This window comes from Electrona antarctica, assembly GCF_951216825.1.
Source record: "Electrona antarctica genome assembly, chromosome: 12".
NCBI lineage: Eukaryota > Metazoa > Chordata > Actinopteri > Myctophiformes > Myctophidae > Electrona > Electrona antarctica.
In genome coordinates this window covers 22,360,546-22,383,877 of record NC_136793.1, presented here as the reverse complement: position 1 = coordinate 22,383,877, position 23,332 = coordinate 22,360,546, and the positions used below count along the sequence as shown (strand labels likewise).

General features: G+C 42.2%; 4 protein-coding genes across 10 annotated transcripts in view; 3 read left to right on the top strand and 1 right to left on the bottom strand.

Annotated features, from left to right (window-relative positions):
* Positions 1 to 3,747, top strand: part of gpat2 (glycerol-3-phosphate acyltransferase 2, mitochondrial) — a 164,759-nt gene extending 161,012 nt beyond the window's left edge. For all 5 annotated transcript variants that reach the window (XM_079515533.1, XM_079515535.1, XM_079515534.1 and 2 more), the window contains 3 exons: positions 582 to 650; positions 1,801 to 1,856; positions 3,041 to 3,747. In XM_079515533.1, the coding sequence (XP_079371659.1) occupies positions 582 to 650; positions 1,801 to 1,856; positions 3,041 to 3,151 (236 nt within the window). In that variant the 3' untranslated portion in view covers positions 3,152 to 3,747. The remainder of the gene's footprint in view (positions 1 to 581; positions 651 to 1,800; positions 1,857 to 3,040) is intronic.
* Positions 3,748 to 4,055: 308 nt separating this feature from the next.
* Positions 4,056 to 8,677, bottom strand: fahd2a (fumarylacetoacetate hydrolase domain containing 2A). Of its 3 annotated transcripts, none has more exons than XM_079515538.1 (8): positions 8,538 to 8,677; positions 7,806 to 8,065; positions 7,320 to 7,536; positions 5,753 to 5,812; positions 5,468 to 5,630; positions 5,115 to 5,223; positions 4,828 to 4,915; positions 4,056 to 4,486 (listed from the first exon to the last, which is right to left on the bottom strand). In XM_079515538.1, the coding sequence occupies exons 1-8, from the start codon at positions 8,577 to 8,579 to the stop codon at positions 4,424 to 4,426; spliced, it is 1,002 nt and encodes a 333-aa protein (XP_079371664.1). In that variant the 5' UTR covers positions 8,580 to 8,677; the 3' UTR covers positions 4,056 to 4,423. The 3 variants fall into 3 exon arrangements, with proteins under 3 accessions (XP_079371664.1, XP_079371666.1, XP_079371665.1); XM_079515540.1 differs by having other exon boundaries at positions 8,505 to 8,563; XM_079515539.1 differs by having other exon boundaries at positions 8,412 to 8,539.
* Positions 8,678 to 8,769: 92 nt separating this feature from the next.
* LOC306933347 (putative aminopeptidase W07G4.4) lies at positions 8,770 to 16,744 on the top strand. Its single transcript, XM_079515537.1, has 16 exons — positions 8,770 to 8,924; positions 10,174 to 10,215; positions 10,323 to 10,413; positions 10,945 to 11,093; positions 11,469 to 11,577; positions 11,658 to 11,785; positions 11,882 to 11,981; positions 12,141 to 12,216; positions 12,302 to 12,387; positions 12,512 to 12,616; positions 14,997 to 15,072; positions 15,224 to 15,342; positions 15,459 to 15,542; positions 15,675 to 15,732; positions 15,887 to 16,068; positions 16,205 to 16,744. The coding sequence occupies exons 1-16, from the start codon at positions 8,914 to 8,916 to the stop codon at positions 16,331 to 16,333; spliced, it is 1,545 nt and encodes a 514-aa protein (XP_079371663.1). The 5' UTR covers positions 8,770 to 8,913; the 3' UTR covers positions 16,334 to 16,744.
* An 839-nt stretch (positions 16,745 to 17,583) lies between these two features.
* LOC306933466 (proliferating cell nuclear antigen) lies at positions 17,584 to 21,811 on the top strand. Its single transcript, XM_079515704.1, has 6 exons — positions 17,584 to 18,016; positions 18,874 to 18,971; positions 19,130 to 19,197; positions 20,465 to 20,659; positions 20,764 to 20,887; positions 21,032 to 21,811. The coding sequence occupies exons 1-6, from the start codon at positions 17,796 to 17,798 to the stop codon at positions 21,106 to 21,108; spliced, it is 783 nt and encodes a 260-aa protein (XP_079371830.1). The 5' UTR covers positions 17,584 to 17,795; the 3' UTR covers positions 21,109 to 21,811.
* The last annotated feature ends 1,521 nt before the right edge of the window (positions 21,812 to 23,332 follow it).

The window sequence follows — 23,332 nt, the reverse complement described above, 5'->3', positions numbered from 1 at the left end:
GCGTGTGTGCGCGTGCCTCTCCAGCCTAGGGAATATTTACTATATACAATATACATGTAACGTGTATATATACACAGTAATGTGTATTCATTGTTGTATTAATTGTTTGTAGAGTATACAAATTAAGTTACGTTAGTGTCCATTTTGTAGATGGGAGACTGTTGAGAGTATTAAAACAGATTGTGCCCTGTATGAACTCATATTGAATAATGAATGTGTGTCCTCCTGTGTCCTTGATACTTGCGATCTCTCCATACAAGCCATTTTCCCATTTTGTTCCAGCTCACCCACCTTTCATGATTATTAATGACCACTACTAGTCTATAAGACTATACTGCTAGACCATTATGGATCGACCATTATAGATATATTATTAACTTGAACGTGGAACCAGTTACATGTCATGGTAGACCAAGCATGCAATATGCACTTCCCTTTGGAATGGAGTATCTGGCTCCATTTGCCGTGTGTGTGTGTGTATCTGCGTGTGCGCGTGTGCACGTGTCTTCCCGACAGCAACGATATATATATATATATATATATAGTATATATAGTACTGAACAATGTTTTTTTTCAAACAGAGGCTGTCTGTGTTGCTCAAATACATTCGCATCTGTGCAACATGGCGGATAAGGACAGACAGCACTACGGTGAGTGCAATTTCCTGCATCCACCGACCAGGTCTCTCCCTCACACATGCACCCACATTCACACACAAATCGATTTTCCTAAGTTCTTAATGGACTATATTTAAAAGCTCTTTATTATACCTCTTCCTACTGGTTCAGTCCATGTGCGTGAGAGTTTTAGACACACAAACAAAAAATTTGACTTAATATTCAGACAACTTCTTTACTGTGCTCCACTAGCGAAACTAAAAAGTTTGCTTTGGACGAATCTCTTCTTCTTTGATGGAGGAGCATGCATTCTTGTTGCATGCAAACGGAACACCATAGAAGCAGTACTTCTATGGTGCTGTGTTGCTTTTATACCATATATAAGAACGTTCAAGTAAACAGTTAAACCTGTTGTTATGCAAAGTAGCCATAGGGTACTTGACACGTTGTGAATCTAGTGGGGCGCGTTCACTGCCAGTAAACCTGTTATGCAACTAACCACTGGATTTGTGTAGGCTATTTGGTGCGTCTTCTCTTGAATCTTGGGGAGCGCGTTCTAGCAGGCACACGTGTTCACCGTACCGTGCCGTACCTGCGCATGCACGTCAATGTTTTGGTACCGTGCAACGAGCATGACACACCACTAATACTCCCACACTTCAAATATCACACTGCCTTCCTCAGTAATGGCTCTATTCGACTACAAAGGGTAACCCATAACCTCATCATAACCTGAAACTTTCCAGAACCTGTGAAGTTATTTGATAGTTTTTTGTAGAGTTTCTATTAAAACTGAATCCATCCCTGAAGGGGGAGATACGTCATTAAAGAAATATGTAAAATAAAATAGCAAATTTACAAGCTCAAGATGCGTCACATTGTGGCGCATTGTGAGCTTGTAGATCGGCATTTTTTTGCCATTTTTTAGGCTGAGTTCCCAGAGTTATACAGAAAATATCTTACACAGCAGCACAGTGCAGTTTGCTTGATTCTTGTGGTGGAAAAGAAAGAACCATATGAAATAAGGCAAAGAGGAATCATGCTCTTCAGCATTACGCTGCATAAAATGCCATCCACCCGACTGGTAATGGCTTTAGTATTAACTGGAGGTGGTGTTTAAAAAGAATATTGAAAAGCTGTCTGTGGTTTTGATGTATGCAAGTCTTTGTGCCACATTTCATAGAGAGCTGCTCAGAGGAAATGGCACGCACTGCAGTGAGAACTCTAATAGACTTGGGGGTAAGTGACAGCCGCCTGTGTGTTGTTTTTTTGTGTGTCTAAATGTAGCTCCGACTCTGAACAGAATTGGAGCACCCGGTTACTAGAGAATTTCAGCCTCGGTTCAGAATTTCTATTCAGTCACCAACTAGACCCCAGGTGTACCAAGCTTTTTGTGAGCCCAAACCAAACTAAAGCCTGTAATTGATAATAATTACTACTTTCTCAATGTAATAGGATTTGAATTAAAAGTATCTTGATACTCCATCCCCATCCAATTTAAAGTTATCAAGCAAGAAATTAAGCCCACTGATTATAGTCTGGCCAGCTTGTTGGCAGAAGTGTTAAGATCAAATTTGAATCCAGAGAGCAATGGCTTTAGTCTTAGCAACTAAAGGCCATAATTGATACTATCGCAACACTTTGTTTTTGTTTTCTTCAATACTCCATCCATATTACCTACCCAATTCAGAGTAACCAGGCAAGACATTCAGCTGTACACTGAGTTTGGTCAGGACAAATTAACATGTTGGTGAAGTGTTGAGCTCTAAAGGGAATTAATAGAGCTGAAGGGGCATAAGTCTTAATTAGAAGAGGGGTGGACTGAAGTTCAACACTTGCCCCTGCATATTCCCAACCATGGAGATGCCATGTACAGTGCATGGGTGCTTCAGCTTTGGTCTTTAAATCGCTGGAGACAGTTTGGCACTCATTCAGTTCACCCTCTGCAAGTCTGCATGTGTACAGTAGTACTCTGTGGTTTGGAAATCATTGCCTGCAAAAATAGAGCACTAGCACTATATTTAGCCACAAAGGCTTCATATACAGGCTGTCGCATTATCTCCCTTCTCTATACCATTTTACATCAATCGATGTTTCTGCTTGAGGCTTCCGGGCTTTATAAATTCCACATGTCAGAAGGGAATTAGGGAAAGCTGCTTGCAGATTTTATGCAGCTAACAAAGGCAAAAGATGATGGGATGATAGTTAAGAGTCTCACTCCGAGGTCACATGTGAGAACCACTACTGTCAATAAACGGTTGATTCTTCTTACTGTATTTTCTTTCTTTCATTTAAGTACTGTATTCTGTTTTACATTATTTGGAATTGCATAGGTGTTAGTTTTCAGTTTGTTTGTTTTTTTACCCTTGTTGAAATTATGATATCAATGTGTCTTATTTTATATTACATGTCTGTGTCCGCAGGTCATTGTGGAGGAGCAGCAAAGAAGCGGCATGTTCCTGGCAGTCAGCCCCCGCTTCCAGCTGGCAGACAACCAACATAAACTACAGTGTTTCATCTCACAATATATCTGATTGATACGTGTTTGGAGAGAAGAAAATCGGTTCCTTTTGAAAAAATATTTCCTGTTGACCATGTTGGTCACAGCATTCAGCAGCAGTCTCTGTATATTTAGGTGTTGCATGTTTTTCTTTTAACATTCGACTCAGCATCTGTTCAGGTTTGGGGTTTTTATTTTTGAAGCATTAGTGCCACCCCAACGTTTTCTTTTTTTTTTTAAGTTTGAAGCACTAGTGCCACCCAGTGTTGTTTTTTGAGAACTGCATTCCTTTAGTTTTTCATTGGCTATGGTGGTATACCATTGAAATTTGCTGCTCTTTTTTTTGTATTTGAAAAAACAGATTAAGAAAAATATTATATAGTTTTCTTTTTCTTTTACCTGAATGTGTAGCATTTCCTTGGCGGAGAATATTCCATTAGTTCCTTAATTTCTGGGAGGAATTCTAGGCAGCAATATTTTAATTTTATTGGTTGTGATGTACACACGTACACATACATACAATTCTATTTTTGTTAGGATCCAACAGTTTAACAATACTGTGACTTCAATCATTGCTGACTTAAATTTGTTCTAAATCCAGAAGCCATAGATAAAAAAAAGTTAAAATGTCCTTGTGTATGTCTGACTATATGCAATGGGTCATTCAGTGGTGGAATCTAAGGTGAATTAAAAAGAGCTAATAATTGGCATAGACAAATGGGCCCCGAGGTAGGATAGTAGCAGGTCGAATTATGAGCAATTTGGTGTGCTTGAGTTACAGCCAAGATCGAAACAGTTGGGCTATAAAGTTCCTCCAAGGCAACAAGATATCACACGTCTTTAAAAGTAAGACATTATACCCATTGTTTTTCTTCTGCAGGACAAATAAAGTATACAAGTTAGTTTAACTTTGTACAATTAAATCATATATTTACAAATGACAATATAATCTTTAATATAAAATAAGGCAAAAATCAGAGTTTATCAAATTTTCAATCACAGCAACAGTCGTGGGAGTTCGTGAAAGCCCTGACGACTCATCTAATTAGTTTATACAATATTACAAATACTTCACTTCTCCTAGCTTACATTCCAGCACACAAACATAGCAACCCATTCCAAATTAAACCCATATAACATCTTCAATAGATTTCCACTGATTAAATGTCTGTGATTGTCCTTTTTAAGAGGCCATCAGTAAACATTTAAACCAGTAAATGAATTAATTTGGTTAGAGTGATCTTAGTCAGCAATCAGTCCTCAGTGGCTTGATGGAAGTGAGCAGGGTTCACTCGCTTGTCACGTGTTAGACCACTTTGTTCAGTATAGATCCAAGCTGGTCTATCTGACACTCCACCACATCGCCTCTCTGAAACAAGGGTGAAATGATTCAAATATAGTCACGGAAAGGTTATGTTTTTGACTAGTACTGGCTAAACGCAGGCTATTTCAAGCTGTACACAGCTTGTATACAGTTCAGATACTGTATATTGTGATGACCAGGCATTTACTACTTGATTAACATACAACTTTATTACCATATAAACAATGCACCAATCAGCGTGTATAAATATTGGTACCTTTAACCTTGCATAGGCAGGATTATAATACAGGATATGTGCATAACCGTAGTCCTGGGTTTTCCAGAAGGTGGTGTACCCGTTTCCTGTTCCGGTTAATTTTGTAGTTTAAAAACCTGATCATCCTCACCTTGAGAAAGACGGGAGGCTTTCTGAACACACCCACACCTGGAGGAGTGCCCGTGAGGAAAACATCGCCTGGAGTTAAGGTCACAAACCTATCAAGAGGAGACGAATAGAGTTCAGATCACAAATCTAACAGGAGACGATCAGAGTTAAGGTAATGAATCTAACACTAACAGGAGACAAACAGGCATAAATGGCAACATCCTGAGTCACAGAAGCTATGCTCTGTAACAAAGTTAAATCTAAATGTATAGATATTGTTAGCAGTGATTGACTACCAACTTGACTTACTTTGAGACCCACGCAACCAGTTCCTCTGTCTTGAAGATCATCTGATCAGTGTTGCTGTTTTGGACCGTGTCTCCATTAACTAAACAGCGAATGCCCAAGTTGTGGGGATCTGGAAGCACAGTAATTTGTTCCTATAAAGTCCTCAATGAATTCTATAAATTGGTTGTACAAAGTGTTGCCTGCCAGGCAGAAACCTGTGACACAGGTACTTTTTTCCATTTCCTGAAGTAATACAAGGTATGTGCCCAACAGTGATAATAGCTAATGGTAATAAACTAATAATTCCTTTACAATAACAGTAACTTTACATGTTCTACCCTGTCTTTTGTTGCCTCATTTGCTGTCCCTCTCACCTTTCACAGAATCAGTGGTCACTAAGGCAGGGCCGAGTGGACAGAAGCTGTCAAATGTTTTTCCCAGCAGCCACTGCTTCCCATTGCGCTTCATTTGCCAATCACGTGCGCTGACATCATTGGCTACAGTGAACCCTGCCACATATGATAGAGCGTCTTCCACCTGAATATCAAGAGCAGGGCAGATGGCAATATGTCAGAATGGGTTATCTGTAGGTTTAAAATGTCCTGTATGTCATTTTACACACTTATATATATATATATAGTTGATGTGTGACGCTTCACCTTGATGTGTTTCCCCCTTCGTCCAATCACAAAGGCTAGCTCCACCTCCCAGTCCACCTCCTTCAAATCAAACAGGACACAGTTTGTCAACTTAACCTCTGCAACAACTAAAAGTAGGCAGGGGCAGGCATGTCATAGCCTGGTAAAACCACTTCCTGCTGGACAACATTTGCATTCTGCCAGAAGGGAGAGTCTGGTGTCTCTCGGGCAATGTACTCCGGACCAAATCAGACCGGAGCGATATGCAGCCGCATGCGGCCGCTAGAGGCGGGATCAACACGAGACTGATGACATATTGAAGCTGTAAATGGTGCATTTATATAGCGCCTTTATCCAAGGCGCTTTACATAGATTGTGCATCAATTCACCCATTCACACACACATTCATACACTGATGGCGGCAGAAACCATGCAAGGCACTAGCCAGCACATCGGGAGCAATTTGGGGCTCAGTGTCTTGCTCAAGGACACTTCGACACTAACTCTGGGGGAGCCCAGGTTCGAACAGGCAACCTTGCGGTTACCATCCAGCCACTCTACCCCTGAGCCAGCACCGCCCCTGCCACAGCACAAATGTAAACACAACCTAACAAGACTCGAAATGATTATGGAGATTATCAGATTTTTGTCCCGCTGCTTCCGGTTCATCGTTTCTGCTTGAGAGAGCCCAGATGCAGGCAGGAGGAGGGAACTTGTGAACTCAATACTGCCGCAATCTGGCAGAGTCAGGTTAGGCATGTCACATACATGCCAAGACTCACAATTCTAGTAGGAGTCTCACTGTGTTTAACGCGTTCTCTTGCTGTGCTCCCATTTTGTAATTTCTCCCGTTAATCTCCTGATTTCATGTGCACTCTTCTGAAAAGAAAACCGTTTTCAAGTCAAGAAGTATTATACAACAAAATGTGCACTTGGTCTGAGACATTCCCTTTACTTTTTGAAGTACCAGTGGAGAGACACAGGAAACAAGGAGAGAGTAGTGACATGTAGCAATTAGTCCACCAGGGTTGGGAGTGAAACCGGGGACTCACTGTCAGGCATTAGAGCCTACATGTATATGGTACGCTACGTGCCCTAACCACTCCACTATCCGGCTCGCCCCCCAACCGTCCCCTTTCTAACATTTGTTTTTGTTTCATCATTTTCACTTCCCTTCGCTCTCCCCACAATTCATTCTCTGTTCTGTAAAAGGAAGAAAATGTCATTCTTGCTGTTAACCAGTTCCTTGTACTATTTACAGTGAGTCTGCATCAATGTCATCTGGGAACCCAAAAGAAAGAAAAATAATTTCTTTAAATTCCCGGTGTAGAGACCGCCAGATGTCGGCCTGTTCACTACTTCTACACGTAACAGGAGTTGCCGACAGCTGCGGAGCTCTGAATCTGTCTTGAGAGATTAGCAGCAATGTAACTGTGCATGCTTAGTCGTTTTGTAGCTTTCGTCTCCGCTAGTGTGAACGCAACATCAATTTGACAGAGGGTGTACAAATGGAATGAACTTCCACACTGTACACTGTCAGAATTAAATTAACAATTTGACAGTGTATTATTACATGTCTGTGTCTCACCTGACTCTCTGATGGTAGAATGATCTCACTGTACGGTCCAGTGATGGCACTGGGGAACTTGCTGAAGATGATTGGCTCTTCGGGGATGGGGGCGTTCTGTTCCAAACAGTGGTCGCGGTAGTTCATACCCACACATATGACCTTCTCTGGGGCCAGGATAGGAGACAGCAGCCTGATGTCCGACCGCGCCACCACACATTGACCAGAGGACAGGGCCCTGAGAGGGAGGAGTGCAGAGGAAAACGTAGGAAGATGTTAATTGGTGCTGACCACACATAGGATGGAGATCTGTGGTAGGATTGAGAATGGGGTTCATTTAACAAAATGTAACCCTCACGTTTCTAATTCTAAATAGCTAATATAGCCAAAAGCCGATCTACAAGCTCACAATGCAATGCATCTGGATGTTTTGTGGTACTATAATACTTTTTTAAGAAGTGTATATGGCTTAACCTGATGTGGCAGTGCCATTCTGACATACTGTACCTGTGTGCAACCTCCAGCCCTTTGTCACCCATCTCCAGCAGCTGTCTCATGGTCGAGGGCATGGAGGGGTCAAAAGCCTTCAAGTCCACTACTCCCTCACCTTGTTCAATTCCCACTCTTATCCCCCCTTCATCGCTGTGATGATGAAACTGCACCAACCGCATTGCTGCACTGCACAATCCACGTCTCCCTGGGTTTACTGGTAACTTATTGGAGAAACTCCTCAAGATCAACAAGGAGCAAGGAGGAGGAAGTATCATCTGTTGAGAATAGATTAGGTAGTTAAACTACTGCGAGAAAGTGCGTGAAGAGGGTTGGTTGCAGAGTAGCCTTTGACTGTGTAACAGACAAAAAAAGAAAATAAAGAAATTGTAATGCCACATTTTGGCAAAGCAGTGTCAGACAGTTAACTGCTCGATCAGTGCTCACAATCTGTTGATAAAACATGTCTATCTTATACTTGTGCAATTATCAGTAGCTGGAACTACCCTACTTGCTTATGATTTATGGTGAGTCATGAGATCACGATAAGAAACCCGTTTGGTGTTGGAAAAGAGCACATTTTCTGAAAAAAGGAAACAAAACAGTGAATTAATGACCGCATACCTGCGTTCTGCATCTGCAGCTGGCGTTTAGGTGTTTTGTGACAAATGGTTTATTTATGCAATTTTGTATAGTACCAAATATGAAAACACTAACCTGTTATCAAGAATCATGTGAGAAGTTTCTTACCATATGCCCTTTGGACGTAATTCGCCTAACCACTAGTACCATACACCTGCTTCCGGGGTTTGGGTTTGTAGTTCATGGTCACATTCGGGTTGTAAAGGAAGTTAGCAAAGGAAGCAGCCATCGCTCACTTCAACGTCTGGCTGGTATCCATGTATACCATATTATGTAAAGAAGTGGTTTTGTGAAAATGATTTCCAAGGATTGCACTTGCTCGTTGTACAAAGCCGTTTTGATAAACTACAATTCCCAACAATGTGTGAACAACGAGCTCAAGTCATGTGAACAACTAACCACCGGAGGAGTGGTGGTGGACACTGGAACCGGTTGTCAGCTGTTTCTTTCTCTCTGAAGACGTCGGAGGAGGAGGAGGACAACAATGTGCACCAGGTAATCTTCATCCATTTAATTCGTTATTATTTTTGAAATTACGATCAATAGGCCTAAGTATTTTCTGATCTGTATGTCGCAGTGTGCGGCGTGCTCACGAATGAATGAGGACCAATCGCTTTACAGAATATTTGGTCCAATATTGTTAAAGCACACCCGGATGGATTCTCATTACAAGTCATGAATCCATGCTTAACACTTATTTGTGTTTTTATTTGATTCACTATGACATTAATTTATGTGCACCTATCACGTGGTGAAATGGCTTTACACCGTTATGCAATCAAACAAGATGTGTAAAAGATCTGCTCTCTTCTTGGACATCCCGTTCCTTGCATGATCATTGTTGTATATGGCTTCCTCAGAACGGGCCCCCAATTACGAATAACAAATCACTGCACTGGTTAGTTTGATTTTAAGGTTAATACTTTTGCTATTATTGTGTAATTGAACACGAAGAAGGTAGTGGGTGGGTGATGCCCTTTATTTTTGTTTCGCTCATTTCTGCGATTTCTCAAATGCGAAATGGCTCTCATGGAAGAAAAGTGCTGACACGACAGTGAATTTTTTCAAACAATCAAAATAAAATATTGTCCCAGCCAAAACATCGAGGTACCATAGCAATATGCATGAAGGCTCAAGGCTGTGTAGCTGTAAACATAACTTGACAAATTATAAATGCAGCTTTGATGCCATAACGTGATATGTTTACTTTGCATATTGATTCTGTTTGAGTACAGTGTGTGATTATGAATGCATTTTGCACGATATTCATAACCTCTTAAGAACAAAATTGTAACCATTAACCAACCCCTCTGTATAAAAGCCAAGTCTGATCCTCTTGCATCATGAAAGAGAAAAAAACTCACTCAGTGAAGTCCTAGTTAAAAGTAAACGTCTCAAAGGTCCCACATAGCCCCAGACTTTGCCCCAGTGTGTTATCTCTATCCCTGCATTATTTAGTAGGGATTAACTCTAGCCCAGCCTAATAATGAGGTCTCAAGAGATTGCATCTATCAAACATCAGGTTATGCTTGTAAACATCCGAGTAAACAGACCTGTATTTTGATTCATATGATGGAGTACGAAAGGTGTTCTGGCTATATTTTTCCATTCTTCCATTACATACAAATCAAATTCTGAGAACGTTGTGTGAATATAACCCAAATGTTAAGGCCTTTTACTACTTGGAATACATGATTCATTATTAATATGATGTTGTAATTACTCTGTGCATTACTTTATTAAGCATCCAACCCATTGAGTGGACCACTGACTGTAAAGACCAGAAGTGAGTACTAACTCATGTTTTTCTTTTTTGTACACAAAGCATTTTCACTTCAGTTTTTTCTCTGTGCCTTGTTCTCTAACAGACAGCGCTTTTCCTCTTCACTCTAGTTTTGATGGCATTGTGTTGGTGGCCCAGAGCCATGACACGCTGCCCCCACAGCTGGAATGTCTGAAAGCACCCTTGCAGGACTACAGCTCTGTAAGTTGAAACTGATAGAACCAATAACAGACTTCTAACCGGATAATCAAGAAGCAATTTATTTGCATTTTATTTTCCTTCATTCATCATTTACTACGTATTTTTTATAATTGTGCAATTTGTGCAATAATCGAGGCAAATGTTTGTAATAATCGTGATATTCTTTTGAAGTCATCACCTGTAGTCCTCATAGCCTGGGATCCAGACTGCTTGCTACGTTCTGCGTTATTTATTTTTTCTCGCTTCGCTTCATAGTATGGAAAGCCTCCGTGCCCAAACGGGATAAATCGGCCTGCAGCTTCTGTTTGGTCTGTGGGGGGTGGGGTGGGATGGCAGTGCTGTCCAATGTAAAACTCAAATCACTTGCTAACTTGTCTACGTAATGGAAATACGGGTGAAATAGGACCCTGGCCAGACTGAGTAGTGAAGTGAGAAAAGGTTGAACAGCGAAAATCAGGCTGGATTCCAGGAATCCAGGTTAATATCACATAACGCAAACTGTATCCCTGTGTCCCCTCTGCCGATCTCTAGGTGGACACTGGTCTTGATGAGGAGGTGGTGCTGTTGAAGGTACCTGGTGCCCCTGGTAATCGACTGGTGTTTGCCTCCACCGGCCCTTTGAACCGTGACTACGATGATGTCAGGCGATTCAGTGATGCCGCTGTCAGTGCCATCAAGCGGTCAGTCCCAGCACCTTGAACAGTGATGGAAACGGTCAACATTTTGTACTAAACATTCATTCATTCAGTCAACATTTTGTTCTAAAAGTCACACCTGTGTGAAGTGAGGGGTGCTCTTATATCGTACATCATCCATTCATTGTCAATGGGAATTTAATGTTTGTGTAGGACAAAAATAGCTGATTTGCTTGTCCACATATGACGTACATTCTCCATTCATTGTCAATGGGAATTTAATGTTTGTGTAAGATGAAAATCCACACTATAGCTGAATATAGGAGGGGCTAGCGCCCCTCAAAAATCCATATACTCCACCTCATCCACCCCCACTACATCTTACTGGTTCCGTGCTGTCTCACTTCTCTCTCCCCTTAGGGCCTTGAAAGCAGGTATGCAGCGGCCCTTGCTCGTCTGTCCTCCTCACGGTGACTATGAGAAGAGCACCCTGGTGGCAGCCCTTGGGGCTCTTCATGCGCTCTACATGGTAAGAAAACATGTCATCACAGTTGATCAATATTGATTGAACAAATTAATTAATAATTCATACATCTCCTCTGCTTAAAGCCCCTAGAGGTGAGGGAGGCCAACATGAAGCCCAGCCCATACAAGGTGTGTGTTCTGGGCCTGTGGGTAACACAGGAGGCCGACGGGCCAAAACTGGTGGAACTGGCAAATGCTCTGGAGAGTGGGAGGTGAGCACAGCACTAAATATGACCTAGAACCTTTTATATTCTGTTGCTCATTTGCTCATACTGTACCTGTCTTCACCCGTCACCGCCCTCCTTCAGACTGGTGTGCCGTGACATTGGTGGCTCCGACCCTGAGCGTATGGCTGCTCCCCGTGTGGCAGAGTATGTCCAGGAACTCTTCAAGGACAGCCCTGTGCAGGTATTTATTTATTCTACCTTATATACAACCTATAGACTGTAAAGTAGCTCAGTAGCAGTGGTTTGATGCATTGCCATATATCATGTTCGGATAAGTTACTGCTTCATTAGAATTACCAGTAGAATTAGTGAGACCATTCCTCTGTTGACTGTTTTCTAGGTGGAAGTGTTGAAAGATGTACATTTCTTTGAGAAGGAGTACCCCTGTCTGGCTGCAGTCAACCGCTGTGCCAACGGTAGGAGAATCAAGTTCAACTGGCAGGGAAATATCTCTAACGTTCCACATCATATTCATAATTGTGTTGCGTATTTCCCATACAGATGTACCTCGTCACCAGGCCAGAGTAATCAAGCTCCAGTACTGTGGAGAGGGACCTATCCAAAAAACTCTGATGCTGGTGGGCAAGGTGAGAAAGGACCTCTATAATTACATTAATACGTTTGACATGTACAGTGCCGCTTTAATAAAGTGTGCACTTATTAGTGACTGTAATGTCTGAATAGGTGACAGACCCTTTGTCATGTTTTCAGGGTATCACTTACGACACTGGTGGAGCAGACATCAAAGCTGGAGGTTTTATGGCTGGGATGCACAGGGACAAGTGTGGAGCTGCTGCCGTCGCTGGTTTCTTCCAAGTAAGTGGGCCACTTCAATAAAAATCACACCCATGTGAAGTGAGGGGCGCTCTTATCATCGTACATCATGACGTAAAATAGACACTATGGCCCTCATTTATCAACGCGGCGTACAGCAAAATATGGGTGCACTGACACTCAGTCTGAATTTTCATTTCGTTTCACTTCATTATTCAGACTGAAAGCCCTCCACACGGCAGCAGTTTATGGGATGGGCATTGTCAAAGTGGCAGTCTTCGGTGATTGGTTCATACCAACCAATCAGAATAGTAGGAAAGCAGGCTATGGCTAACCCGTTTGCTAACCAAACAAACCACAGCCAACGAGCGCTACTAGCATGTGAACAAAAGTGGTAAAATATGTCGGATGATGATGATGTTTATAAAACCTGCCGTTTCTGTAAAGAAACTATTTATCATAGCCGATTTAATAGCCAGATTGATACGGTCGTGAGTCACCGCAGTGGGGGCAGCCATGTTTGTTGTCTGACGCTGTCAAGTGACGGGGCTGATGGCCAATCAGCTGCTGTGATCGGATTTCCGAACGACACTAAACACCGCCGTAGGCAGAGACTCCAGACCTGAAGCGCCAGAACATATTTTCTTAATGGGCGTGGCCAGCAATTCAGGGCTGGAGCCAGGCTACAGCTGACAGGCTGTCACAGGCATCTAAACGTATGTTTTCACTTCTAAAATGCACAGTATATAAAACTAATACATATTATACATGTGAAAAAAATATATTTTGTAAAGGCATGTGAAAAGAAATTGGTAGGATATTTCCAAGTGTACAAGCAATTACAATCACGCAATTAAAAACAATGTTGCAAGTTAGCCATTTAAAGTGTTTTGCATGAGCGCATACATGGGAGGATTTGCACTGCCTGTGCTGGAATATTTTCATGACTTGGAGGGACATTGGAGAGTAGTGCAGAGTGGACTGCTGCAGCTAGAGAGTCTCCCAATGTGGGTACTGGGTAGCCTACTGTAGCCTAATCTACAGCAGGCCCATGTCTTTCTGGAGTTACGGTATGTGCAATCTCCTCGTCTCGTCCTCATTTAAGGATAAACCCGACACGTCGATCAATGCCAAATGTACCGTGCCAGCGCAAGTGGGGACCGCATCGGAGATGGGTAACCCAGCCACCCCACCACCACCAGTAGGCCTACCACATAGGCTACGTTAAGGTTTAGGCTGCGCATTCATATAATTGACACTTGACAGCCCAGCCACTGCAGCGAGCCAGCGAGGCAATCTAATATAGACTGTCATAAACGTGCATGGTCACGGTGTCGCGGACCACCACAGTGACAGACAGACGGGACAGGAGGAGGAGATGCAGCTATTTGCAAAAGAGCAGCGTGTGTCACGGGCTGTGCGCGTCCAAACTCATTCCAATGACATGATGTGAGCTATTTGTTATTTAGCCCAATTCATGGTTCACATGTTCAGGTTTTCGTTCACTAATATATCTTGTGTATTAAATGAATAAAGACTTTAATAATTTAATTTACAACTAACAACACACAGTTGCTTGCAAGTTGAGGTGTGTGTGTGTGTGTGTGTGTGTGTGTGTGTGTGTGTGTGTGTGTGTGTGTGTGTGTGTGTGTGTGTGTGTGTGTGTGTGTGTGTGTGTGTGTGTGTGTGTGTGTGTGTGTGTGTGTGTGTGTGTGTGTGTGTGTGTGTGTGTGTGTGAGGGGGGGTGAGGCGAGCGGGGGAAACTTTTTTTATTGGCTTTCCATCATGTAACTATGGTTTCCATATACGTCGTATTGCAGTTGTTGATGTCGCAAAAATGAGGGCGAGACTTGATTTCATAGGGCGTGCCAGATTGATTTCAGCCGTCACATTTATCTACTAGGAACGAATTTAAGTAAGGATCAGCTGTTTGCGATCACTTCATAAATGCCGTGCCGACACAAAACCGACACTCGAATTTGAGGCAGATTTTACACTCCATTGATAAATGAAGGTCTTAGCCTATTCTCCATTCATTGTCAATGGAAATGTAATGTTTGTTTAAGATGAAGTTTGTGGACAGTAACCAAAAACAAAAGCTGGATGTGGGGGGGGCTAAGACCTACCCTGACGTATTTTGGGTGCATGTGTTTTGTTAGACATACCAACAGTCTTCACCGGCAGCAACACTGGTTAGTTTTAACCCGCAGCGTATGTCGGGAGCGACGGTGTTGTCAGACTAATGACTGTAGGACTGTTGGTATGTCTAACCAACGTATGCACCCCTGTGTGACGTGTTTTGGGCTTGTAGAACTCTTTAATGTATTATAACAACCAGTTGCTGCCTTCATTCCAAGGTTACGTGTTAAGTGTCCAAAATAGTATAACATTCACCTCCCTCCCTGTCTCTCTCTCTCATTAGATCCTGGCCAAGCTGAGGCCAAAGAATCTGAAAGTGGTGGGCTCCATGGCGATGGTGAGGAACAGTGTGGGTGCAGGTTAGTTATATAGATTGACTATTTTCAGTTGCCTACACACGTTTGTCTCTCTCAGTGAGTGATGTATAATGTATTATCATGTCATGTTCATGATTCCTTCAGGACACTAACGTGTGTGCGTGTGTGTGCGTGTGTGTGTGTGTGTACTCAGACTGCTACGTGGCTGATGAGCTGGTGGTGTCCCGTGCTGGTCGCAGAGTGAGAGTGGGCAACACTGACGCAGAGGGACGCATGGTTATGGTGGACCTTCTATGTGAGATGAAGGAGAAGGTCAGAACATAGTGATTTACTGTAGATTCACCTAACTCCAGTTGTCCTCTTGTCCTCCTTCCTGTTCATACACCAGCGTTCCTCATCTTCACAGTATTCTTGTTTCTTGTCTGCAGGCGGTGCATGAGATATCTCCGCAGCTGTTTACTATCGCTACTCTGACTGGCCATGCCATCCGGGCCATGGGACCCAACTACTCTGTGAGTACTGCTGAGACGCAATCACTACTGCAACTTAAATGGGCAAACATCTGAGTGTTCAAATGTAAGAATTATATCATTTCAGACATTATGTGTGCAGTCTGTTGAACTATTGAATCTGTCCTTGTGTAGATCATCATGGATAACGGCCCGGCCCAGCGCTCTGGAAACGCCATGCAGTGGCAAAAAGGTAAGGGGGCAACAACGGTACTATTACGTCATGTCACAATATGCCAAAGGAACCTTATCAGAAATGCGGCATGCCCAGTATCCTTTTGTATAAATCACACCTCAACTTGAATTGAGTTATTTTTAATAACCTGTGTCTGGTGCTTTATGTCTAGCTGGAGATGTTTTGGGGGACGTGTTTGAAGTGTCCAGCATTAGGCGAGAGGACTACGAGTTCCACAAAGGGAAGTCTGAGTATGAGGATATTCTCCAGAGCAACAACCTGCCATCCACTGGTACTCCCCGAGGACACCAGGCCCCAGCAGCTTTCCTCATCATGGCCTCTGGGCTTGATAAGGTACACAGATTATTCTAAGACTGACAGAAGATTTGTAAATGCTGTGGGTACAGTATGATGGCAAGATTACAAAGAGTGACCAGTAAAATCATAACCCATGTTATTTTTTCCTTTTCTCTTGGTGTTTTGAATTTAGTTTGGTGTTGACTCTGCCAACCCTCTACCATACTCCCATGTTGATATTGCCGGGTCCAGTGGTCCTTTCCCCGGAGTGCCCACAGGCGCTCCCATCCTTGCCATGGCTACCAACTACATTCTGTCTTAACGAGTTGGACATCATTCAAATTGTCTCTCTTGTACATGCTTAGTCACAACACAAATTGCACAGCCGTCCCAAACAGAAATGACATCAGGCTCAACACACAGGATATACAAACATGTATGCATTTTTCAACATTCCAGAATACCTCAGAGGAATATTGTTCTGTGAGAAAGTAGTTTATTCATCGAGTTATTTTGATAAAATTCTGCAGCGTCCGTCCAGTCTACACCAAGTGTCCAGTGTTCCCATTTCTAACTTGAGTGGCCTGTATTGATATACTCAGGGGTGAAATGGCGGTATTAAAAAATGCCATCTTTTTTTACGTGTGAAACTGAGGACTTGGTTGTGTGATTCATGTTGTGTGCCAGTCAGATAAAAAGAAATGCCTCTTTGATCAATAAAATACATTTTCAACAGTTGTTTTTTATATGACACGTTGGACCAAAGTAAAGATGTCAGTACATTTTCATAAGTCAAATGTATTGTACAGTTGGTTATAAAAAATAAAATTCAGTAATTTCTACATGTAACATCTGGGTAGTGGAAATTGATTGCTTTCATTATACTTTAAGGAACAAACGAAAGATGGATATTGCAAAAATGCTAAATATTGTGCCAGACAGTGAGCAGAGAACTGCTGTTTTTATTATAGCAATGAAATTGTTATTCGTTAGGAAATGTATCTCTCTGTTGTACTTGTACACAAATACAAGTAAATATCTTGAGATCAAGGTTAGCTTTATTGTCCCTTGCGGGAAATTGGTGCAGCCAGATAATAAAAATACACATCAAACGACATTCAAAACACTAATTACAAAAGTCTAAATCCTAACGGCACTAGAGACGGAGAACAATTCATAACATTCAATAGTAGCAGCGTCAGCAAAAGTGCAGACCAGACAGGAAGTTAAACAACACATGTATATTTTTATGTATAAAGAATAAAGATTGTAATGAATGATAGCATAATCATTGTTTAGGTCTCATAGCTGGTATGTACAGAAGCAATGTGATTGGATACGTAGCATCCCGGGTGGATGGCCTACTTTTATGCTTTATTGTAGCTGGCCAATGGCAATTTCTTAAAAACATCAATAAATACCACATTGGCTCAAACAAATTGCCGGGCAACCAACTAGCCAATCAGAGCGTGAATGAGCGTCCCCCCAGGCTATGGCATCTTCAAACTAGACACGGAAAATCGGAAATGACGGAATGACGCCGAATCATTAAAAGCTCACGTTAGCGCGCGCTCAGCGTCATCTTCTTTCTCTCTTAAGAAAAGCAGGTCGCAGGCTGTTTTAGCTCTCTTCTCTTGCTTACACAAAGACTTATCTCTTTGCAAAACGTGTCTTTGCCGGCTAATCTAGATCAGCTGTAACGTGAAGCCTCTGCTTGGGGGATCCATCACAGTCAGACACTTTAATTTCTTTCGCGGTCGACACACAACACACAACTTGAGACCATGTTTGAGGCTCGCTTGGTGCAGGGCTCCATCCTGAAGAAGGTCCTGGAGGCTCTGAAAGACTTGATCACAGAAGCATGTTGGGACGTCAGCTCGTCCGGCATCTCCCTCCAGAGCATGGACTCCTCTCACGTCTCTCTGGTCCAGCTGACGCTCCGGAGCGACGGCTTCGACTCGTACCGCTGCGACAGAAACCTCGCCATGGGTGTCAACCTCAGCAGGTGCGTAAACTAAAACGATTTGACAGCCACCGAGAACTAACACGAGTAACTTAGTTTGTACTAGAACAGTTAAAGACTAGCTATAGAATTGACTTGATCAACGCTAGCTTGCCTGCTAAATTGTCGTTTTATGTTCCGGGTTAAGTCTGTTGTTGTCTAATGGGTAAAAGCTTGGATTAAACGCTACTTTGAGTCGTCTGTTAATTAAAGAAAACTTATAGATGACAATCATATTGGGGCTGGTCAAGCTCTAGTCTTGTGCTTATAAGTAACCTTACAAAGAAAACTCCATCTTGCTCGGGCAGAGTTGCCCGGGCTTGTCCATTTTCATCTGCACTTTCTATGACCGCAATGGCTGATGGTTACTTAAACATTACAGACCCGACACAATACATTGCATTAAAGAATGTTGTTGAGGGGGTAAAATAGCTGATTGAGGTCGAAGCCATTTATTTTAATCTGCGATTCTTTTAAATCCATGGTCATATTATTGGAGTATAATACGCGCGCGGCGCGCCAAAACATTACTAGGTGACGTCACTTGAGCGCCAATTTTCATTGCAGCGACGATGGCGGGAGTTGTTGCTTTGTTGCGGGATCTTTGCATGTCCTGTCCACCATGCTGTCAGTTTTAGCACTACACTATTAAACTATTCGTTTTGATTTATTACATTTTCATGTCGGCTCCTTTATGGAAAGATAATAATCCTGGCTTCAATGGCTTGCTTTGCTTGTCCTACATTTCCTTTTTTTCAAATGTTTCTATGTTTGTCTTGTTTATTGTAAAACTGATTGCAGTTGGAGTATGGCAGCATGCATTCCTAATATTTTCCCTCTTCCCCCATTATCCCATACAGTATGTCCAAAATCTTGAAGTGTGCAGGGAATGAAGATATCATCACCCTCCGAGCAGAAGACAATGCAGACACACTTGCCCTTGTGTTCGAGACACTCAGTGAGTCATTGACAACAATTCATAAACCACATTATTATTAGTATGTATCACAATATGTAGTGTCTACTTGATGCGTCAACTATCTGGAATCAAGTGTTTGGAATTGGAATCGATCGTGTTCTGGATACTTAACAGTCCCTTTCACTATGCTCTTTCAGACCAAGAGAAAGTCTCAGATTATGAGATGAAACTGATGGACCTCGATGTAGAACAGCTAGGAATTCCAGTAAGTATTTCATCCCTGTTCATAAAGCCTATTTTGACAGACAGGCTTTTCTCATCCCCACTTAATTTGTATTTACCTGCAATCTTGCATGGATTAAAGTTCTGTCACCATGACTGATTTCAGTCATTTTTATTCAGATTAAAGAGTTAAGAGTAGTTCAAACTAGCAATAGAATACATGTTCAGAGAAGCATCTTCCCAAAAAAGAACTCTGATAAATGAGGTTATTTCTCCTTTTTTTTTATGAGTTCTTCCTCATCTGGGTTAACCACTGGGAAACCGACACAGGATTTACATATTCAAATGTAAACCCTTATACCAAGAAATAAAACACACAAACACGTTAACAACTTAGTTTCAAGTTATTATATTGAGATTTCAACCAACCTAAACACAAACAGTTCATCACAGTTCAAACAAAATGCACACGGGTTACACACGTAACCTTCACTCTCAAACGTTTGCATTTTAGTGAGTTACCGTGCGCAGTTCATAAATAAATAACTGTTGATATTGTTCCAGATCCACGCAACGCAGACGCAACGTGAATGTTAGTAAATGAAAGTATAGTCCGTCTGTCCGAGCAGAGCGGCTCTTTAATAGTCTCCAACAACAAAATAATAAACAAAACGGGCTTGAAATAATAAAGGGGGGAAATACCACTACCACTACCACTGCTCCGACAGAGACGGGTCAAGATGCGGGGATCGTTGTTGTTTATTGTCGTCCTTTGGAATGATTGAATGTAGCTCTGCAGGTTCGATCAACGCCTGAGGCTACGCCACTTTACGGACCAAAACAATACAGAGAATCGAGGGGCTAACTTCCTCGTTCACAATTCACATGACAGGTCCACCACTGAACGTCTCGCTCTTCCACTCTGTATGTCTGTTGCACTCACACTCGCTCTTGCTCTCGCTCACGCACCGGCGCAATCAACGGGACATTTCAATAGGCGTTTCCCAGGGGAGAGTGACAGGTGTCACGGCAGACAGCTCGGGGGCCATTTCGGGCCGTCACAGTGTGGAAGAATCCTTTCATGCTGTTTTCACAAATCACAGATTGGGTCTAGGTCTCACACAAATTTCAGTCATGAGATATGTTTTTTGCTTTAATACCTGTCTGTGTGTTGCCCCTAATAGGAGCAGGAATACAGCTGTGTGGTGAAGATGCTTTAATACCTGTGTGTTGCCCCTATAGGAGCAGGAATACAGCTGTGTGGTGAAGATGCTTTAATACCTGTACCTGCCTGTGTGTTGCCCCTATAGGAGCAGGAATACAGCTGTGTGGTGAAGATGCCCTCAGGAGAGTTTGCCCGTATCTGTCGTGACCTGTCGCAGATCGGTGATGCCGTCATGATCTCTTGTGCTAAGGATGGAGTCAAATTCTCTGCCACAGGAGAGCTGGGAACCGGAAACGTCAAGCTGTCCCAGACCAGCAATGTAGACAAGGAGGAAGAAGCTGTGAGTCTCACTGGCTTTGCATTCACAAATCAAGGTGGATGGGCACTAGTGAACTGTAGCTGTTCTGAACTCTGATATGGAACTTTTTTTTGCCCTTTTATTAGGTGACCATTGAGATGAATGAACCTGTCCAGCTTATCTTTGCTCTGAACTACCTGAACTTCTTCACAAAGGCCACACCTCTGTCCAAGACAGTCATCCTCAGCATGTCTGCAGATATCCCCCTGGGTAAGCAATAGCATGTCTGTAACACCTACTGTACGCTGTAGCTTTATGACATCTTATTCAGTGTTTGCATTTAGCCTTTTTTTGCATTTTTTTTAGACCATTCAACTAATTTGTTAATTGTATTGTCTCCCTCCCTGTTTCCAGTGGTGGAATACAAGATAGCCGACATGGGCCACGTCAAATATTACCTGGCACCCAAGATCGATGAAGAGGCTTCTTAAATGTGGTTTACAGCTCGCCAAAAGGGCACAGTGGAGGGAGCAGGGCAGTGGGATTTCAGCAAAGAACGCACACAATGTTCACTTGACATCTGTTTGCTTTTGTTCCTCGTCACATGAGCAGATGTTGTATGGAGGTTGTGCTGTGTTGTATACCCATGTCATGCAATCGGGATTGTCAACGATCAGGAGTTAGCTTGTGGGGATCACAGGCACTTATTTCAGGCTTACCTTTTTTGCCAAACCAAGCATCATATTTTTTGTATTGTTTGAGCTTTTGTGATTCAACTGAGAAGTGTATGGTTCAGAATGCTTGGTTGTCAAATGCACAGCCCTGGGGAATCTTAAGCCCGAGTTATAAACTTGGTTGTGCATGTGTGTGTCCCCTACCGAAAATGACAGATCTACAAGCTTTGGGTAAATTGGGTTGTCCCAAATGGCAAATGTACAAGCTCACTGTAGATGCGCTATTTTTGGTGTGCTACACCTGCATGGATCAAAGTATAAATTGGATTTTAAGCACTTGTTCACTCTGCCCTCCTGTTTCCCCTCTCCCTGTTAAGGAAAATTCAATTTCATATCGCCCATTCCTACTTGTAGATATATCTGTAAATACTTTATGTGGTCTCGCATCATCCAACTGCAGTTCTTTTGTTTGTTTTTCTATTCATTGAAAAAGTGATCAAATTAAATGATTTGGATTGTTTCAGGATGTGTATTGTGTCTTGTTCGTAATGCTCAGTGAAGCAGCATGAATTACCATCTCTAACCGCAAGATGGTGCTCTCATACTTTTGCTTTACCAGTAGCTGAAGTCATGTGCCAGGCCATAGCTCAGGTGTTTGATAAGAAAATAGTTCAAGGATTAAATTCAGTGTTTTGGGCTCATCAAAAAAAACTCTTTATAGTAACATATTTTAGCATTTTCTAGACTAGGGCATAGCCGTAAGCATTAGTTTTTCTCTTAAACCTGCTATATTTGAGTCACATTTTAATCTTTGAATTCTAATTCCAGTGTGGTAGCAAAAGTGTTTGTATAATGTAGTTCAGTGGACTTATTCAGTAATCAAATGCTGGATATTAAATAATGTCTTTTAAAGCCGCTTAATATCTTCTGCTTGGCCTCTAGGTGGTCTATAATATCCAAAGAGTCAGGGATGTGCAAAACTATAATCCTATTGGCTGCCAGACATGCATAGCTAGCTGTGGTAAGGACTCTTCCCCCTGCTGAAAATGGGGCAAGCGCAGAACAGGTTGAAAGGGTGTACCTTATCTCTAATGTTTCACTTGAAGGAAATGCATTTGTCTTTTCTGCTAGAGGGTATGCGTGTGACATCATCATACCTGGTAGTTCTGCGGGAACACCTGAATGGCAAAAAACTATTTTCTGGCTTGGCAGCCCATACATGCAAACAAAAGTCAATTTACAATTACAATTTAGGTATTTAGCAGACGCTCTTAATCCAGAGCGATTTGCATTAAGCAAGAACAAAAATGCAGTAATCCTTGTCTCTAAACTGCCTCCCCTGGCCAGCCGGGGCACCTGATGGAGGGGAAAGGAACTGGTTGGAATTCCACGCGCTACATCCAACCAGGGAAACCCCCCTGTCAGGTGAAAGGAGCAACTTGGACACTCGGGCATGAAGGAAGCATGAGTTCAAGTCCGTTGCTCTCCCCATGTCCCCCATATATGGGGACTAGGTTGGCGGAGGGTGTGTAGAGGGTGTGTATATCTATATATAATGAAACTACCAGTATGCATGTCCTAAAAGTCCTATTTGATTGCATTAAATAATGTTAAACTCACTTTTCCACTCAATTTGCCAATCACTTTATGCATGTGTATACCCTCTTTTTTCTGTATTATTTACTCCTTGATTTTGTTGCCTTTTTCTCTGCCTGTCCAGTGTCCATTTATGTTTTAATTATCTGTCAGCTAACACCAAAAGAAGCATTTTTAACTTAAGAAAAAGCAATACAGCATTTCTTATTAATTCATCTGCCTGCTAAAATGAAAGTATATATTACAAAGTCCATACAAATATGCCTCAGTGAAATGATGACACAAGTAGTAGGCATTGGTCTGTTGACATATTTTTAACTTGAATTAATTTGAGAGATGTTTCTTGTGAGGTGAGGCAGAGTAAGTATAGGAGAGATAGAGCTGTTATCTGTGGAGGAGGCAGATAAAGAGAAGGTCATTACATTTACGCTTTTAAAACTGCCTT

Coding starts and splice junctions, on each gene's coding strand:
- LOC306933347 (XM_079515537.1), top strand. Junction 11,786..11,881: donor AATGCTCTGGAGAGTGGGAG/GTGAGCACAGCA, acceptor GCCCTCCTTCAG/ACTGGTGTGCCGTGACATTG. Junction 12,617..14,996: donor CCGTCGCTGGTTTCTTCCAA/GTAAGTGGGCCA, acceptor CTCTCTCATTAG/ATCCTGGCCAAGCTGAGGCC.
- fahd2a (XM_079515538.1), bottom strand. CDS start 8,579: ATGGTACTAGTGGTTAGGCGAATTACGTCCAAAGGGCATATG. Junction 8,066..8,537: donor TTACGTCCAAAGGGCATATG/GTAAGAAACTTC, acceptor TATTCTCAACAG/ATGATACTTCCTCCTCCTTG. Junction 5,631..5,752: donor GAAGGGGGAAACACATCAAG/GTGAAGCGTCAC, acceptor CTTGATATTCAG/GTGGAAGACGCTCTATCATA.
- LOC306933466 (XM_079515704.1), top strand. CDS start 17,796: ATGTTTGAGGCTCGCTTGGTGCAGGGCTCCATCCTGAAGAAGGTCCTG. Junction 18,972..19,129: donor CCTTGTGTTCGAGACACTCA/GTGAGTCATTGA, acceptor ATGCTCTTTCAG/ACCAAGAGAAAGTCTCAGAT. Junction 20,888..21,031: donor GTCTGCAGATATCCCCCTGG/GTAAGCAATAGC, acceptor CCCTGTTTCCAG/TGGTGGAATACAAGATAGCC.